General features: G+C 46.1%; 1 protein-coding gene across 1 annotated transcript; it reads right to left on the minus strand.

Moving 5' to 3' along the window:
* Window positions 1-334: 334 nt before the first annotated feature.
* npc1l1 (NPC1-like 1) lies at window positions 335-16,628 on the minus strand. Its single transcript, XM_079738370.1, has 21 exons — window positions 16,535-16,628; window positions 13,324-13,485; window positions 12,242-13,153; window positions 11,787-12,080; window positions 11,461-11,684; window positions 11,234-11,334; window positions 10,832-11,004; window positions 10,401-10,529; window positions 8,248-8,430; window positions 7,978-8,092; window positions 7,304-7,569; window positions 6,807-6,896; window positions 6,266-6,456; window positions 5,133-5,260; window positions 4,876-5,005; window positions 4,178-4,233; window positions 3,914-4,064; window positions 2,295-2,526; window positions 1,760-1,873; window positions 1,131-1,293; window positions 335-619 (listed from the first exon to the last, which is right to left on the minus strand). The coding sequence occupies exons 1-21, from the start codon at window positions 16,574-16,576 to the stop codon at window positions 411-413; spliced, it is 4,065 nt and encodes a 1,354-aa protein (XP_079594496.1). The 5' UTR covers window positions 16,577-16,628; the 3' UTR covers window positions 335-410.
* Between the last annotated feature and the right edge of the window lie 2,829 nt (window positions 16,629-19,457).

Here is a 19,457-nt window from a genome sequence, read left to right on the forward strand (position 1 = left end):
ACAAAATAATTACTTTAAATAAACACGTTAACACATGGCATTTTTTTAAGTATAAAAAGACATTCAATTATTTGTCTATTGCTAAATGAGGTACTGTCATCTGTTATGTCATTTTCATAATGTTTTGACGAATGCTCTCCAATTACCATACTAAAAGTATGTCTTGATGTCCAAATCAGGAGTCCCTTCTTGTCACCTTACAATATATTGCACAGTTGTGTGGTGGCGGAGGCTTGAAGTCCCACCAACCCATCCCAGATAAGGTATGGCCAGCACAGGCCGAGTGATTCCCATGTCAAGCCTTCATACTCCTCTCCCTCTTCGTTCAGATCTATTCACCGTGGAGGTATCCACCGGAGGATGCAAAAGAGCTTGTAAAACAGTTCAATGTTCGTTTTTTTCCCGTGTGCTTAAAAGTAAGTGAGACTCTCCCCTCCCTGGGTTCCTTCGGCTGTAGACCGGTTGGTGAAGGGGAGGTCGGTGTTCTCTTCGTGCTCGTAGCCCTGGTTGTGGTGGCCGTTGGGGTGGCTGTGGGCGTTTCCTTTCGTCTCCAGCTCCTGCCGGGCCTTTTCATCGAACTGCTGGAGTTTTAACAGCACGGCCTTGTTGACCCCGGGACCTGAGGGAAATAACAGCAGCCTTAACCACTGCGCTTGTTGTTGTTTGGTATGTCAAATGTTATATATTTTTCATATTTTAAAAGATTGTGTTTCTATCTATCACTTAGTATTGTTCTCTCACTCACCTTGTGCATATTACATTTCAAATTTAGAGCGTTTAGCAGACGCTTTATTCCAAAGCGATTTATAGTAAGTACATTTGACAGCAGAAAGAGAGACAACAGTATATCGCTATATAAGTGTTCATTTAGGTTCATTTAAAGGTTGATTTAAAGTGCCAGGATATACAACATACAATAAGTGCGTACATTAAGTGCCAGGACTTACAAACCTACACTAGGAGAGTTTTTAGAAGAGTAACTTGCAAGATAGAGTGAGGCTGTGAATAATCTAAATTGGAGTCGCTACAAAAAAACTAAGTGCTAAACAACCTAGTTTCAAAACAAAGTGTGAGAGTGGGGTAACCACAGAAACAACGTGTTTGACCGTCACACAGGTGCTTCTCCGTACCGAAGTAGCTGAGCAGCACAGGCAGGAAGATGAGGCCGTGAGCCATCCCCAGCAGCGTGATGATCAGGTTCAGCCGGAAGAAGAAGATCTGGATGAGCTGGGCCTTGGCGAACGCCAGAACGATGATGCCCGGCAGGTTGGTCATGGCCACACCGGCAAACACCTAATGGGGCGCACACATGAAGGTCACCTTAGTTCAGCGGCTTGGACGACCACACACATACACACACACAGACACATGCGCATACACACACACACACACGCGCTTACACACATACGTACATACACACACATGCGCATACACACAGACATACACACAGAGACATGCGCACAGACACATGCGCACAGACACATGCGCATACACACACGCGCTTACACACACACATGCACACACACAAACACACACACACACACACATACACATGCGCACAGACACATGCGCATACACGCACGCACACACGCAAACACACAAACACACACAACACACACGTATACACAGACACACACACAGACACATGCGCACAGACACATGCGCATACACACACACACACACATGTGCTTACACACACATGCACACACACAAACACACACAGACACACAGACACACAACAGATGAGTTGGATACTGACCGCGCTGCCCATGGTGGCGGTGGCCTCTTTGGCCCTCTCGATGTGGGTCAGCTGGATGCTGAGGGCGAAGGATCTGGTCAGGTGGGACACGAACTCCACGGAGATGCCCACCGCCTGGGGAGGAGACAGACAGGGGGGGCTCACAGGGTGGTCTGCTCCTCAGACAGAAGGATTTTGCAGGGTTGTCGACGTAGATCCCCTCAAAATATCACCAAGCGCAAGAGAGATAGGTAAAGCCCGTGTAGGCCATTACGAACACCAGCCAAACCTCCCCTTCCTTCAGGCCGTCCCCCAAAAACCACTCCCCCAAAACATGGGACTTAGGCCCTGGCCCAATCCTCCCCCTTCCCCTAGATTTGAGCCCTAACCCTAGATTTTGCCCGTTCCCGCAATGGGGTAGGGTGCCCAAAAACAATGCTGTTTTTCCCTTAAAACCCTTGAATGCTAGGTTGCAAGGGGTTCTTGTTAAGGGGAGAGAAAAAATGGGACTGGGCCCAATTCGCTAGCTTTAGCGATAGGTCCGTCCTGCTCTCACCGTGACCAGGTTGATGAGCGCCACGGCGTTGTAGTCGATGCCCCACAGGGTCATGATCCCCACGGTGTCCACGGTGATCATGATGATGGTGAAGAGGTTGAGCAGGCCGGAGCGAAGGTCCATGCCCAGCAACAGGCAGCACACCACGAAGGTGGGCAGCAGGCACAGCGAGATGTTGAACAGGCCCTCGGGCACGATGGTCAGGTACTGCTCGTAGAAGGCGTAGGTCACCCTGATGGGGGGGGGGGGGGGGAGGGGAGAGGTCAGAGGGCTAGAGGGAGGCAGGGGGGAGACGGGGGAGGAAGAGGACCGGTCGGGGGGCTAGAGGGAGGCAGGGGGGAGACGGGGGAGGAAGAGGACCGGTCGGAGGGCTAGAGGGAGGCGGGGGGGAGACGGGGGAGGAAGAGGACCGGTCGGAGGGCTAGAGGGAGGCGGGGGGGAGACGGGGGAGGAAGAGGACCGGTCGGAGGGCTAGAGGGAGGCAGGGGGGAGACGGGGGAGGAAGAGGACCGGTCGGAGGGCTAGAGGGAGGCAGGGGGGAGACGGGGAGGAAGAGGACCGGTCGGAGGGCTAGAGGGAGGCAGGGGGGAGACGGGGGAGGAAGAGGACCGGTCGGAGGGCTAGAGGGAGGCAGGGGGGAGACGGGGAGGAAGAGGACCGGTCGGAGGGCTAGAGGGAGGCAGGGGGGAGACGGGGGAGGAAGAGGACCGGTCGGAGGGCTAGAGGGAGGCGGGGGGGAGACGGGGGAGGAAGAGGACCGGTCGGAGGGCTAGAGGGAGGCGGGGGGGAGACGGGGGAGGAAGAGGACCGGGCGGAGGGCTAGAGGGAGGCGGGGGGGAGACGGGGGAGGAAGAGGACCGGTCGGAGGGCTAGAGGGAGGCAGGGGGGAGACGGGGGAGGAAGAGGACCGGTCGGAGGGCTAAAGGGAGGCAGGGGGGAGACGGGGAGGAAGAGGACCGGTCGGAGGGCTAGAGGGAGGCAGGGGGGAGACGGGGGAGGAAGAGGACCGGTCGGAGGGCTAGAGGGAGGCAGGGGGGAAACGGGGGAGGAAGAGGACCAGAGGGAGGGAGGCGAGAGGCGAGTGGGTGTGAGTGTGCTACGGAGGCAAAGTGCCGTCGAGTGACACAGGATCAGAATCAGAGTCACTTTTATTACATGTTATTGTAAAGTACGCAAGGGTATAATGATTAAGCTGGGTTCCTCAACGGTTTCATAGCAGCAATAAAATAAAGTAAGTAATAATAATTAGAGAAACTAAACCAGTGGTTAGAAGTAATAAGGCGTAGATAAGTGTATCAAGTGGAAGTGGTAGCAGTGCAAAGGTTGTAGGGTTGGTTTTGGGTGGTGGATTGGGGGTAGTGGATTAGTTTGGGTATGATTCCCACCTGGGCTCCTCTGACACATGTCATGGCCTCTCTTTTTCAACCCACTTTTCTATTGTTTTGACGTTGAATTACTGTCGGGAAATCTGCATGCAGAGGCGGGGACAAGGGCATTACAGGGGAGAGGGGGCGGTCTTGAAAACGGGGCAACAAACAAAAAGTATCCATGGACTAAAAAGAGAATCCCCAAGCTGAGGGAGCCTGGGAAACACGGCCGTGTGGCGGGGAAGGACCTACGTGTATGGGAAGACCTCGAAGTCCGGCGCCGTGCCCGGAACCTCCCTCATGCCCATGGTGATGTTGTCGGCCAGCTCCCGCGCCTTCTGCAGCGCCTTGGTGAACTCCTGCGAGTTGGTCAGGCTGGTGTGGTACGCCATGAACCGGGTTGCTGCGGGGCGGGACACACGACACCGCTGTGAGCAGCCGAGCCGGACGGAACTGACCCCCGATGAGGCGGCTGACGACGGGTCATCCCCATGACGACAGCGTGATGTCACTCACCTATAATCTCTCCGCTCTCATCTCTTATCACAGCCTTGTCATACGCCCCAAGACCACTGGGGGGGGGGGGGAAACGTGTGTGTTAGTATTTTTTAATTGCCGCAGTTCAAAGTTTCACAGTTATTCATTCGGTTGTCCCTAACATAGTTTACGTCACTCAACGCAAGGGGGTTACGGACCCGTTACGTCCTTGCGAACCCTCCTTGCGTCCGCCGCGAGGGCCTGACGCTTACCCAAAAATTGCAACCTTCCGTCGAGGCGACGCAGCAGCAAGGGGTGTGATTGGTCCGCTCACTAAAACCCGACGCAGAGCCAAAACAGGTTCACGACTGCGTTGAAGCGTCTGCGTGGTCATTGCGTTGCGTGACGTGGGACCACAATCAGCCCTTTAGAGTTCACTTCGTCCCATGAACATGAATGTTTGCTGTTGTCTGTTGGCTAAGTATCACTATCCAGGCCCAGAGGTCTCACAGTGTAACTCATGTTGGATCCAGCAGTCCTACTATGTTAGAGCAGAACTTCTGGGGGAAGACCAGAAAAACCAGGCACTGAAAGGGCAGTTACGCCTTATTTCCTATTTTATTACCTTATTGCCTCCAGCAACATGATTGGTCAAAACAAAAATCATGCCGAAAAAAGGTGAAACCCCCTTCATTGGATCTTGTCTGTCTGTCCAGGCTGCGGTGAGACTCACTCACCCCTTGGGACACTGCAGGTCCGGCCTGTTGCCCAGGAAGTCAGGGAGGAAGCGGTTGAACTGTTCCACGGAGGGCCTCACCACTCCGTTCGCTGGGGCCTTTATACACTTCTTCCCACAAACCCATGCGGCTGAGGACGAAGAAGAAGAAGAAGAAGAAGGGTTTAGGGCCGGGCTCTGCCTTTGGGACGCAGTAAAGGGCCATATATGTGTTGTTGCCTGGTTGGGTTACGAGAGACCAAAATGTAAAGAACTCACATTCACTTGCGGGGCAGAAGTTCCCACTTTCTGCGCCCAGGGTGTACAGCCGACAACACTTAGAGCCGGGATTCAGCCAGTCAATGAAGTCATCCACCCAGGAATTAGCAGGCACGGCCAAGTAGGACCTAGTGAGCACGCCATCGGTTAGTGAGGTACACCGACGTGGAACTGAACGGTTCCCTCCATTTCTACATTACTCTTTATTATTACATTCTTTCTCAGAGCCCTGTGACTAATGCATACAGTAAATAGATCAAAGTGTTCTTAAGGACATACATATTAATGGAGTTTAAAGAGAAGCTGATTCTGATCAGAGGGTCATTGAAACCTATGCGCAGCTATTTTTTCACTATTCACTTTAAATTGTATTCCATTTAAATCCTGCCCATAAGACTGCTTTGGCTATTGCCTATCAGCCACATATACAGCTCTAGAGTCGGACAATATGGTACAAATGCAGGGAGGAAGAATCGCTAACACTAGTTATAATCACTTTCCGTTTCACAGCCTGTGGAGGCCAGCAGCGCCGGGAGCTCTGCCAGTCGCTGGGGACACCGGGTTCTTTACTCTGAACGTGCGCTTATGAAACCTTCCATGACAAAGTTGAGTTGTGATAAAGGCTTGTATAACGACCTTGGACTGTGTCTGACACAGGGCCCTAGAATCACAGACGGAAGAGCAGCATGGTTTGGTGCAAAACTATTTTGATAATTATATCACTTAATGTGAAAGGCGATAAGTAGCATCGCCCCTAAAAGGAATGCTTTCAATCCTTTTCCCATAGCGCGGTTGATCATTAACTGTTTTGAGTATATAAGAGGTGACGAAGAGATAGCAGAGGGTTCAATGCCCCGTGTCAGCGCAGTAAAGCAACACGGTATGGAGGATGGTATGTGGCGGAGGCCTACAGTATCAGAACAGAGCAACATAACCGTTTAATTAAAGGACAACTTAGGTATCCTTAAAAACATTAAAATCATGGGGATATGCTTACATTTATCTTACACATTTTAGTGCACAATTTCCTTAATTTCCTCGCCGGTTTGCTCTGAGGCTTTGGTAACATCCAAACGTGAGCCTGTGAATTACATTATTAACTAATCCAGATTAATAAAGCATAACCCACTCACAGTTCAGGATATTCGGTGGCGTACTGTATCTTCTGTGTGAGAGAGAACTGATCACAGCCCACGCTGGAACAAACTGCGTCCATGCCAGCAGCGCTGGTGAAGTTGAATCCCTTGGTGGTCACAAAGTAGGTAGGGATGCCCACCTCAAAGTACTTGTACAAGTACTTGAAATACTCCAGCATGTAGGAACCCTGTTTGAATGGTAAATGGACTGCATTTATGAAGCGCTTTTATCCAAAGCGCTTTACAATATTGCCTGATATTCACCCATTCATGCACACATTCGCAATTCAACGGCGGAGTCAACCACGCAAGGCGACAGCCAGCTCGTCAGGAGCGGTTAGGGTTTGGTTGTCTTTCTCAGGGGACACCTCGACACTAGGAGGAGCCGGGGATCGAACTAGCAACCTTACGGTTACCAGCCAGCCCGCTCTACCCCCTGAGCTACTGTGCCCAAACAAAGCCATTTATAACGGGGTGGTAACGCCTAGTATGGGTATATGAGTATGAGTTTAAGCAGCACATCCTTAGTCCTGCCTACCTGAGGCATGGCCAGCTCCTGATCCAGTCCCACCGTCACGTGGAACATCAGGAATATGGAGCAGCAGAACATGACCACGAACACCACCATCTGGGGAGGCAACGCAGACCCGTTGGAGTCGTCTCCACTCGACAGTGTTCACTAATGCCTCTTCACTAAGAAGCCTCCGCCTACCACTTCTACACGGCGTCTCTGAGACACTTCTACGTCATCACTGGACGGGAATTAAGTGGATGAATTGTAAAGTAGTAGTAGCAGAGGGTAAAGTAGATGAATTGTAAAGTAGTAGTAGCAGAGGGTAAAGTAGATGAATTGTAAAGTAGTAGTAGCAGATGGTAAAGTAGATGCATGGTAGAGTAGTATCTACAGACGATAGAGTAGATGAATATAAAAGGAGAAGGGCAGTATTATGTAAAGTATGTAACATGCATAATGCCGGTGATATTGTCAACACTACGGTATCCATTCAGTGTCGTGGTCCGGGCGCCGGCTCTTACCACCACGACCCTGCTGACGGGGTGTAGGAGGGCGGGGGCGTAGTACTTCCTCATCAGGGGCATAAGCAGCCCCTCGTTGGGCTTGATGGGCCGGCGCGTTCCCACGCGGACGCAGCACAACAGCTCGCAGCGGTTGCTGTCCTGGCGCCGGGCATCCAGAGACAGCAACGCCACGAAGGCGGTCATCTGGAGTAGGAAGTCCATCAGCACGGCCAGGGCGGCGTACAGAGCGAAGGACTTGACCGCCGGCATGGTGGACAGGGCCCCTGGGAGCGGAACAGGGACCGCGGTTAGACAGGAACCGCCGGTAAGAGAACCCCGAAGTACCCGGCATGACTAGGTCATCCCTGGGTCAGAACTCCAGAGTAAAAGCCAAGCTTATCTGTAACAGTTTTCTGTGTTTTGATTAAAAAAAAAAGTATACTATTTCCATTGTTTCCATCGTTTTGCATTAATGAAGCATTCTTATTCTGATTCTTTAGAATACTGATGCTTTAGAATAAGTCTTGCTGACATCCTCATCAATCATCGACATACTGTGAGATGCCTCAAGAAACCTCTTCAGACGGGTCTCGGAGAGTTTGGAGTTTGAAAACATATCTCATATCTATCTTTCTTCTGACAAATGTGCTTATTTTTGGGCTGTCTTACAATAGGAAGGATAGGTCTCTCACCTAGGAAGAAGCAGATGGACTCTGATACACTACACAGGAGCATGCTGGGAGCAACATTTCCCAGAACTCGCCCGATCTGCATTTCTCTGGTCTCGCCAAGCCTCCGCACATCTCTCTAGAAGGAGGAGCCCAGGGTTTTAAATGAAGACTACCTCCTTCAGTTATTGCACATACATTATGCATGCAATAATGTACATACATTCGGTCTTGTGTACATGCACTGTATCTTCTCATGCATTTGTGGTAGCTATCCCATCCTCTGTCTCTCACCTGGTGTTCCAGCACAAAGATGAAGATGTTGTCGGCGCCCACAGCCAGAACCAGGAAAGGCACCACTTGCAGGATGATCAGGGAGGATGGGATTCCTATCCAGGCATAGAAGCCCATGGAGGCCAGCACAGAACAGCCCACCACCAAGATACCCCCCAGACCAACCAGGAACTTGGAGTCCACCTGGGAGGAGGAAAGCAGGTGTACAGTGTAATGATGCACAGATTTAGCTGAATACGTGGTGTTTTTAGTACTGGCCTTTATCTTACACCCAGAGCTATGAATAAAAACAGAGGCATTGCTTTATCGACAGATTTTGAGGAATGCGTCTGAGTTTATATTTGAGGGAGATCCATTTAATTAAAGTGTCAAATCTTTTCATGTAAGTAAGTGTCTGTTAAGTGTATTGAACGCACAATGCTGACACAATGGGGATTGACAGTGTTGTTCCTGAACGCGGTCATTGAACGATAGTTCATGAACTCGTTCATATTTTGGGCGAACGTGAACTGAACGTACTGTATTACTGCCTGATGAACGTTACTGTGAACTCGTTCATTCTGGTGTCTGTGAACGGCACGCTCACTTGGTTTGACTTCGTTCAATATGGGGGTTATTTGTTTATCAACACGGCGGATGTGCGCGCAAATCGCCGTGTTGTTTGACCGGTTGCCATGGTAATCTCCGTGTGGTTAATTTGCAGTTGCGGTGTTGCCAGCTTACTGTATCATTAAACTGTAATCAGAAAAAGCTGTTATATGCCATAGACCCTATAGTATCTGTCGTATAAAGGCTGGGACGAATTTCAAATTATAAATATGTACACTTTATGTTGAAAGTATAGACCGGCGCGATTCCCATTGAAACGAATGGCGCGGTGATTATTCTTCAAAACGAGAGCTGTTAAATTGTGGAAAATGAATGAAACTGTAATCAGACAAAGCGGTTATATGCTATAGACCCTAGAGTGTCTGTGGTATACAGGCTGAGGCGAATTTCGAATTATAAATATGTACAATCCATAACGTTAGCTCTCTGGCTCATAGCTCAGCGGACTACAATACCTCATAGAATCATTGCTTGTTGGCCGGAAACGGAAAGGGGGGCTGTTCAAGTTTAGTTGTAGTCATTTCGCTCGGTACTCCGTCTCATCAGTAGGGCTAGAACCGAGCGAAAAGACTACAATCAAACGTGAACACCCCCCCTTTCCGTTTCCGGCCAACGAGCAATGAGTCTTCCAACAGAAATCAATGGGATTTACAAAATGCGCTAAATGTGCAATACAACACGATAGAAACTGTATTTTGCTACGATACTTGATTCAACCACTCTATTTCATCCTAGACAAACCACAAATGGGGCTCAATGTTCAAAATACCAGAGAAAACGAATAGCTCACAGCAACATATTGAAAAAAAGAACTATGAACTAGTTCATTTTTTGGAACTGTGGACTTAGTTCAAAATTTTGAATTATGAACGTTTTACTGAACTAGTTCATTTTAAAATTTGTGAACTGAACTTTGAACTAGTTCACGTAGAAAGTGAACTTTCCCAACACTGGGGATTGAGTTGATGGCCCACTGACCATAGCCCTTGCATGTGTAACAATGTTACACACTGGGAACCCAGTTTGTTCCCATAGAACCCAACAGTGGCGACACCGTTGGGTTCTAAGGGAAAAATTACCGCTTTATGCCAGAGTTGTCGCCAAAGTTAACAAAACAGAAATCTTTGAGAATGCTTCTTTAAAATTAAGTCATTTAGAAACTTTGCCAAGAACCCATTGCCCTTTATAATCTACAGCATGTGTTATATATTGTGTAGGGGTCGTAAAACTGTAGTCTAAAGATGTCGATAAAGATTTAATTTTTCAGTTTATTGCACTCATCATTGCCACAATATCTATATAAATCTAATCTAAATCTACTCTGCAGTTTCTCCATTTGGCTTATTAAATGCATTAATGTCCAATTAAAGGTGGCAAGAAGTCATAAACATTTGCTTGTAAAGATCAGTGTTTGTTTTAGTACTTCATGCCTTATCTCATGACCCTCGCATTCACAGGTGCCCCGAGAATAGTGTGAAATACGGTATGGGGAAGTCAGACAAACCAGTCAAACCATTTGGTTTTGAGGGTTCAAGCGGTCTTACCAGTATGCGTTTGAAGGATGAGTACTCCCCCAGTGCCACAGCGATGTATATGAAGATGACGAGGTAGCTGATCATGAAGATTGGGATGTCCTCCGAGGTTGTTCTGTTGATCTCATCCTCCAGCGACCTCTGTGTGCGTAGAGAGGGAGGGAGGGAGAGAGAGAGAGAGAGAGAGAGAGAGAGAAAAAGAGAGAGAGCGAGAGAGAGAGGGATCGAGAGAGAGAGAGAGAAACAAGAGAGGTCAACACGCTGACCCAGTCAATCAGACGAACCACAAAACCATGTGAATGTGTGTTCATGTCCATTCCACTGGTGGACTCTCAGAGTTTAAGGAGAATCACATCCAATTAGGTAATACCTTGTCCTCAAAGACTAGCTCCTTAACCACGTACAAAATAGCATTAAGAAGACATCAGCCCCAAAGTTCATACCTCCGCCATGTAGGCAAATGTGAAGTTGCTGCTGGGGTCCCGCTGGTATTCTTGGACGATGTTGAGGAAGATTTGCTCCCACTCCAGGGCCACTTTGAAACGGGGGTCGTCCCGATTGTAGTTGTTGAGGGAGAAGGTCAGAATGAGAGCCTCTGCGGTCGTGAAGTCTTCGTCTGAAGCGAGGAAAGAGACATGGGCAGGATTAGAGGGCAGAGCTGAGTAAGTTTGCTGTGTCTGGGTGTTTGTGTGTGTGTGTGTGTGTGTGTGTGTGTGTGTGTGTGTGTGTGTGTGTGTGTGTGTGTGTGTGTGTGTGGGCATGTGCGCGTGGGTTGGATGTTGACGAGGTTGGTGAAGGGTTTGTCAAGTTTGATTGACACACATAGCAGAATGCGCGTCACTCACTCTCGTAGCCTCCGACCGCGAGGAACGGGAAGACTGGTGCCCCATAGTCGGCCATACAGCTCATGCCAAGGTCAGTGATGTCTTTAAACGACAGGGGGGAGCTGTGGACGGGATGGAGGTCATTCAGTCTTCTTTACACTTCATCATTCAGACACATGTATATTTCGTTAATATGGCACCACATTCAAGATGATTCATTCATCTTCTTTAGGGTTAGTTTTTCTTACTTGACACAGTAGATAAAGTGGTCCCTCCAGTCCACTTCTTTGGTTACTCCTAATTCTGTCATGTTCACCTTTGCGTTGAGATTGGTTACATTGTTCTGGAAGTACTGCAACAGACTGTTGACCGCACAGTCGGTCATCCCGGGGTTGCTTGGGTTTAACGGTGCAAAACACACATCCTTCAGAGTTGCAGTTCGGTTAAGGTCTGATGACCAGAACTCGATATTCTACAGAAAGAAACACAATAACAATCAATAATCAAATTATTAATATATGCTTTGATAATAGGCAATGGTGCGAACACGATGCTATGGTTGAATGGTCTTTACTTGTATTCTTGTCTGCAGCGCCAGCAGCTGAGTTAGGAGATCTTTCTCGAGGATGCCACTGAAGTTTTGCCTCCCAAACAACAGAGAGTCATATATGTGTCCCTTTCTGCCAGGCGCTGTCAGGATCAGCTGGTTGGTCCGGAAGAAGGGGTCAAAGTACTTGTCATGGAAGTCCTTTTCTTTGCGGGCCCTGCTGTTTGGAGCAGACCACAGCTGGATGGGATCAGTGGTAAGTTCGATGTACATAAGGCCTGTGGCAAAGACGGCCACCACTATGGCTGCAGCAAGGAGCACCTTAAAGGAAGAGAGGTTCAACACAATCATTACTGAATGAACAATGGCGTCTGTCGAGGTTACCTCATTACCCGCTCCTCAATTACCTTGATGATCAAACCAACAACATCCAAGAGCATAGGGCTCCATGATCTGCAACAAAACATTAAAAAAAGATGTACCTTGAGTGGATGCGAGGCCATTACGGTTCCCCAGGACTGGAACAGAGAGCCCAGGAACTCCTGAGCAGCCAGGCTGTTTTTGTCCGTACACGAAACCTCAGAGGGATCGATGAGGGGCTGGGTCACCGTGTTCCCATTCTGGTCCTTGGCACTCGTCTTCCCTGTCCAGCGCTCCTTGTCCTGTTTCTCCTTAGCGTTCACCCAGCAGGACACCAACAGGTAGAGCAGGAAGGCGACGAGCAGGAGGCACAGCAGCAGGATGGAGATCACCAGGAAGCCGTCTGTGCCCATCAGACGGAAGGGTCCGGCAGGCATGGCCGGTGGGGGCATCAGCGGGCACGAGTCCTGGCAGTCCTGGCAGGAGCAGACCTCTCCCCCCGTCGGTGTGGTCTCGTTACACCTCAGGGTCCGCCCGTTGTAAGGCACCATGCCTGCGGGCACCCCCGCTGTGACTCCCGGCGGTATCAGTTTGAAATCGATGTCCAGAGGGGCCAGACCGTTGCTGGAGTCACCCTGGAAGTCGTACCACCGCTGGGCGTTACACAGCTTGGCGCCATAGCGACCACACATGGTACCGATGGCAAATCCTCCAGTGGCAGGAATCCGGACATTCTGGCAAGACTTGAAGGATCCCTCTGCGAAGGCAGTGGAGAGGTAGGCCTGGTAGCCAATCACCACTTCCACGTTCTTCCCCTGAAAGGTGACGTTTCTGGTTTCCGTGACGTTAACTGTCTGGGTCTGGTTGGGGCTGCATGTGTTGATGCAGTGCAGATGAGCAAAGTTGTCTGCACAGGAGGGGCAGCGAATGAGCACCGCCTTGGACAGGGTCAGGCTCACCTCCAGGGACCTGAGCTGCTTAATGGAGCAACAGGCAAGGGTCTTATTCTCTCCACGGTCCAACATCGGGCACACCTGCAAAAGAAAGGGGTTTCATGGGTTTGTTGTTTGAGAGACTTAATGCCCAGGTGCTACATTTACAGTCAAATTCCAGTCTTGTTGTTGTTCTCTTTGCCTCACGACACATTCTGTCTGTTGTCCTTTTTTCTATGAGGCTGTGCGGCCAAAATGTAGAAATGACTCACCGATTTGAGCTTCAGGTAGTGGGCGCCCTTGAGGGCTCGCGCAGGGGTGTAGCTGAGGCAGGGAACAATGGGTGGGATGAGAGGGTTCTCGATTGAGGGGTTCTTGCCACATTCCTCGTAGAAGGCGCACTGACCGGGCTGCACCTGCCCCTCAGAGAGGACCTGTGTGAGGAAACCCCCGATCAGGACATTATCAGTATGTGAGTTTGGCAGACAGGACATATTCATTCATTGTCAGTGAGGGAAGGAAACCGTTGGGTTGGTATTGACAATGTACAATTAACTCTTTGTTTTACTTCTTGGATGTTTTAATGCTATGATGTCATTTTCTTAATGTAACAGGTAGGACCCTAGGACCTGGGAACCACCCCAGAAGAGTCTGCCTGGGGAGGCCCATTTCAGTTTCGGGCGTTTTTCAGAAGGTAATTATCTCTAATGATTACGATAACTTATCTGTGAGCCGAGTGTGTCTAGAGTTTGTATCGCCATGTCAGCCAGGTGGTGTGATGTTCAAACCATAAAAGGAAGGGAAGACTGTCAAAGGTTGACTGACAGTGGTACCCCACCTCTCTCATGTAAAAACATTCGTTTTCAGATTTTTTGTTAGAAGTTTAAAGCACATTTATCTGCTATAATCTCTAATCTTATCAGTGTTTCTTAAGAATTTGGAAACACCTCCCGATCAGACCGGGGTCCAGTAGACCCGGTCCGGGTCCGGCCAATCACAACGCTTTATCTAATACTGGGCCTGTTTGACATGATGACTTTACACTCAATGACGCATCGTTTCCCATCCGTTCAGAAAGAATTTATGAACTTGTCCTTATTGTTATTAACATTTCATCAATCAAAATATATATTTATAATGCACACCAAATATTCAGTGATGAACTGGGGCGCAAATTTGGTATCCATTATAAATATATATTAATGAACTAGGGTTCATCACCCCAGGAAAAATCTGTTATTGATTTTTCCAGTTATTAAATAAATAAATGGAAATAAAAATGTCATTGAGCTACCTCCATGCATTGCCAAAGACTCAAAGACCCAAATTTATGAAAAGGCTGACATGCTTTAATGAGCATTTTATTGCCTCTGGTTGACTTTTTGATTCTCAGAACACAGCTCAAGGCCCCTCTACTTGCTCTGACAGTAGTTGTTTTTTTGATCTTTAGACACAAAAAAATTGGCAGGTCCGGACAACCTTGAGCCTTACTTCCTAAAGTTAGCCGCTGATTTTATTGCATTGCCTCTGACTTATCTTTTTAACCTATCCCTGGAGACAAATACAAATTCCCCTTTATTTGGAAATCTGCCTTTGCTCTCCCACTGTTAAAAGGGAGGGACCCCACTGTGCTAAATAACTATAGGCCCATCTCCAAACTTTCTGTTTTAAGTGTGCTGGAATCCATTGTAAACCAACAACTGAAGGACTTTTATTATCAACAAACAGTATTTTATCTGAATTTCAATCTGGTTTTAGGAAAAAACATAGTATGTCAACTAGCTATAAAAGTAGTAAATTATTTTATTAAATTTTTAGACAATAAGCAACCCTGTGCAGCCCTTTTCGTTGACCTATCACAGGCTTTCGATACCGTGGATCATGCCTTATTGTTAGAAAGACTCTGCAGCATCAGTTTGTCTGATCAAACAGTCTCTCGGTTTAAAAAATCAGGCAGATCCAAGTGTGTGAGAGCAGAAGGTATCACTTCTATCTCTCTTAATGTATCCAAGGGTGGGCCACGGGGATTGGTTCTAGGACCTTTAATTTACTATTGATATTAATAGTGATTAAAAGCTCTGAACGCAAATTTTCACTTTTAAGCTGACGACACAGTGATATATTGCTCTGCGTTTACCCCAAATCAGGCTCTCTGTCAGCTCCAAATTGCTTTTAACACTGTGCAACGTAACCTGTGTGATTTCAAACTTGTTTTAAATGCTCACAAGACAAAGCTCATGCTGTTCACAAAAGCTAAATCAAAGCCCTCGGACCTTCCTTCTATCAACACTTTGCACGGCTGTGTGATTGAATCTGTGTCTCAATATAAATATCTGGAAATTGTAATTAACGATTCTCTCTCTTTTAAACCTCAACTTGTGAAATAACTAAAGATAAAAAAAAAATACTTCAGAAACAAATCTTGTTTTTCTTTTGAAGCCAAAAAATGACTTGCAACGTTTATGTCAGTGTTGGTCTATGGTGATGTTTTATATATGAATGCATCTTCAAAATGTCCTACAGTCATTTACACGGTCTAAGGAGCACTGACGTTTGTTACTAATTTTAAAACCCTCATGCACCACTGCTCTTTGTATGCTCGAGTTGGATGGTCTGCCCTGTCCACCCGCAGACTCCATCATTGGCATATCCTTGTTTATAAGACTATCCTCTGACTTGTTCCTTCGTACCTGCATAAGTATGTAATTCGAAAAAGCACAGGAACCCATCAGTTCCGCTCTGAGGACATGTTCTTATTAACTGTGCCTAAAGTCTGTACTGACCTGGGGAAAAGGGCTTTTAGTTATGCTGCTCCCTTCTTATCGAACCAGTTGCAGGGTGAACTGAAGCTTGGGGAGTTGGTTGCCCTGAACAGTTTCAAATCCCTTCATGCTGATTTTGAGGCGGGCTCTGTCTGTACATGTTTTGTTTGATGATGTTCTGACTGTGACTCTATTTTTGGGTCCTCTGTTGTTTTCGAATTATTATCTGTAACTGTGGAACTGTGCTGCTGCCTGTCATGGCCAGGACTCTCTGGTAAAATAGATTTAGAATCTCAATGAGACTTCTCCTGGTTAAATAAAGGTTAAATCAAAAGTAAATCACACTCATGACGTTTCTTTGCAAACACCCATTCAAGGTTCCTGCGATCACTGTGTCTGTTGGACACTTTATGGCAACAGTTAGAAATAGTCAGTGGACTCTGACTCTGGACTCTGACTCTGAGTAAACTTTGCCAACAATCAGAGGGTACAAAAAACAACAACACTAAAAGCACTACTATTACTGCAACTTAAAAATACTTTTGATGAACTAGAAATTAAGATTGTGTGTCTCAAAGTGGGTTATTGTGTGTGTGTGTGTGTGTGTGTGTGTGTGTGTGTGTGTGTGTGTGTGTGTGTGTGTGTGTGTGTGTGTGTGTGTGTGTGTGTGTGTGTGTGTGAGCGCTTGCGTGTGTGAGTTTGTCTATGGAAATGTACTTACAAAACATGCGAGGAAAATGATAAACGTCGTCACACGGGCCATGGCTTCACCTCCGAACACCTTCGAAAAAGTGCCAAAGAATCTCGATCCTTCTCCCCCCGCGAACTAACACACACAGAGAGTCCTGAGGTCCCCCGATCAAAGCTCTTCACGAGGTACTCAGAGAACACTCTGGTCTCCAGAGCTTCCACTCGGTGGCTGGTCTTGTGGAGTGTGTGTCAGTGGGATGGGAGCAGAGGCAACCAAGCCTCAGCCGGCTCTTACCCCTCTGTGATGTCACACCTGGCTTATCTGGTCCGATGTGATCCGTACCAATCACAACCGGGGATGATCAATTCCTTCCTCTGATCATTAACATGATTCTGACGTTGTTAGGGGGGAAGAAATCAACTATATGAGATTAATGATTATTGGCATGTGCATTTGATGTATTCTACTTCTATACATATTCTTTTACATTGAACAAAAATACCTTTTGAAGTGAATTAACTCTGCAGTCATTTGTTTCATTTTGACTATATTAAAGAGTAGGGGCCCCTTAAATATATTGATATAATTATTTATTTTATAATAAACATGGCTTTGCTCTACCCCAGCAGGTGGTACAATGTCAAAAACTGTAATGTCTCCATTAACTTTAAAATAAATAAAATGTATTGAAACTTTTAAAACTAGAAGTTAACATGAGTGTTGGCTATATGTCGATCTGGATAGTTTTGTGATATTTAACTGTCAAAATGATAATTTTGTTTTTCCTCATTTCACATCATTTGCTGTAAGAACTTTACCTCATTTACATATTATCTCCTCAATTTAACACCAAATAAGGTATTAATCCAAACAACTAGTAAATAGAAAAATGTAAAGTGCATTTAACATTTACTTTTTCGATCAAATTTAAATATTGAATCAGTCAATCATGCAAAATTTATGCAAACAATTTCAACATTTATGCAAACAATTTCGCCAATTTAAACATATTTAATATATTTATTTAAATGTCCCCAAGAGCCCTCCAACAGATTTTGGTCCCCCAGTATGTTAACTCCATGGCTACGGTAATGGAGAAAAGGATACCATTATACTTTTTCAAAAACTTCATCTGGTTAAACAACTTTTCAACAACTGGTTAAACAATTCTAACCCTGAGAACATGAATCGTTTGACAAGTGTGTATAAAGTGTGGAGCCTGCTCTGGATTTCTGAGGCTTAAACCTCCGCTCTGTCCAAACAGTAACACAGGAGGGGAGATGGTGACACATTTAGACCTCACAGGGATAGTTTTACCTACAGGTGAAACCATACTGCCATGGCCGTTACCATGTTATGGTAATATCCTTACAGAAAGGATTAAAATGACATGTCATCCCAGATAGGTAGATGGCAGAGTAAGGATTAATCTATTATGGTGTAACCTTGACCGCATGCTTACAGGTGAGATTAAAGGTAAACTTGGCACTGTCCACAGCTGTTATCATTCTTCAAGGACCCAGTGAAGATAAACTTGCCAAGAAGCACCACAAAGATCATGTCCAAGGGATATTTGAACGATCGGGTCTAAAGTACTTTCACACATTTTAAGTGTTGGATAAGCAGAGATGGTCCAATAGACAAGAGAAAACAGCAAAACAGTGGTATCTATCGAGTTCATCACCATTGAGAAATGGGGGTAACATGTCACCAATTCACAAATGAATTATGTTGCATAGGTCTAGTCTCACAAATAGTATAAGCCTAAATCTTAAGTGAACAACTGAAGGTAATATGTATGCCTATACACCAGTAATATATAACTACTTACAATTTGAAGGTTGATTTTTTTTTTTAATGATTTTTCTTTTGCAGTAGTTAAGACCTACTGTGCTTAAGAAACTCTGGGGCAAAGAATGAATATTTTAATGATCTGCACCATAAGGACGTATATGTTATATTAAGTATAACATTATATAACCATGGAAAAATCGAAAGGAATCTGAATGATCTCCTGATACAAATAAACATGCATAGAATAGTTTGGATTCAGATCTCAGAATAGCATAATGTCTGTATATATGGATACATACATGTTTAACATGTGTAGGCCTACTCTCTGTGCAATAAAAGGCATTTATTCCTCAAACAAAATATTAAAGTTGATATTCCAGCTATTGAAAGAAAAAGGGTTGCTACAAAATATTGAATTAATTGCTTTGGGAATTTATACCTTAATATAAAGATTTGTATTTGTTTTAGATGGATTAATAGACAAAACTAGCCCTTATGTTTTACAGGTAAAAACATGCTCATAAAATAAATATCTAAATAAAACACACAGTCAAAATGTTATGCCCTAGACAAAATAGGCCTATATATTATGGCTAATGAATACTTCTGGATTAAGAAAATGTTGTTTAGTTTAAAGAGTTAGAGTATAATTTTCCCCTTATCTTTATGTCATAACTAGTTACCTTTTCGAAAGTCGAGATTTTAACTGCTCCCTGCTAAATCAGCATGTCTGCTAAATCTCATCTCTCCCATCTCTTATCAACCATTAGAGAGAAGGGACCTTACCACCATTACCACCAACACATCTGGACCCACTTACAGTACGAGGGAAGAAAGGTTACTGTAACCTCTTACCTATTGGAGCGGGAATGTTGTTCCTGGGGAAGTAAAACTCTCGGGCTGGGAGATTATCCTGATATTGACAGGGTCATAAATCATTGAATATTAACCTTTTCGTATCTTTTGTTGTTCAACCTTGACACAAAGATCGATGGCTAGGTGAAACACATTGAAAAGTGGGGTGTATCGTCTCTTATGAAGCATGAGCATCCCCTTCGCATAACTACAAGTTGGCCTACATATAATTCTGCACCTGTTTGGAGTGCTTGTGTAATTATAGTTGGAACAGATGGCCTTGTTGACATACCTAAATAGCCAC

This window comes from Pollachius pollachius (assembly GCF_949987615.1).
Source record: "Pollachius pollachius genome assembly, chromosome: 1".
Lineage (NCBI taxonomy): Eukaryota > Metazoa > Chordata > Actinopteri > Gadiformes > Gadidae > Pollachius > Pollachius pollachius.

Excerpts from the sequence above, each read along its gene's own strand:
- npc1l1 (XM_079738370.1), bottom strand. The coding sequence starts at position 16,576 with ATGGCCCGTGTGACGACGTTTATCATTTTCCTCGCATGTTTT. Across the intron at positions 13,154-13,323 it reads ACTACCTGAAGCTCAAATCG|GTGTGCCCGATGTTGGACCG; the intron begins GTGAGTCATTTC and ends TTTCTTTTGCAG. Across the intron at positions 6,457-6,806 it reads AGGAGCTGGCCATGCCTCAG|GGTTCCTACATGCTGGAGTA; the intron begins GTAGGCAGGACT and ends CCATTCAAACAG.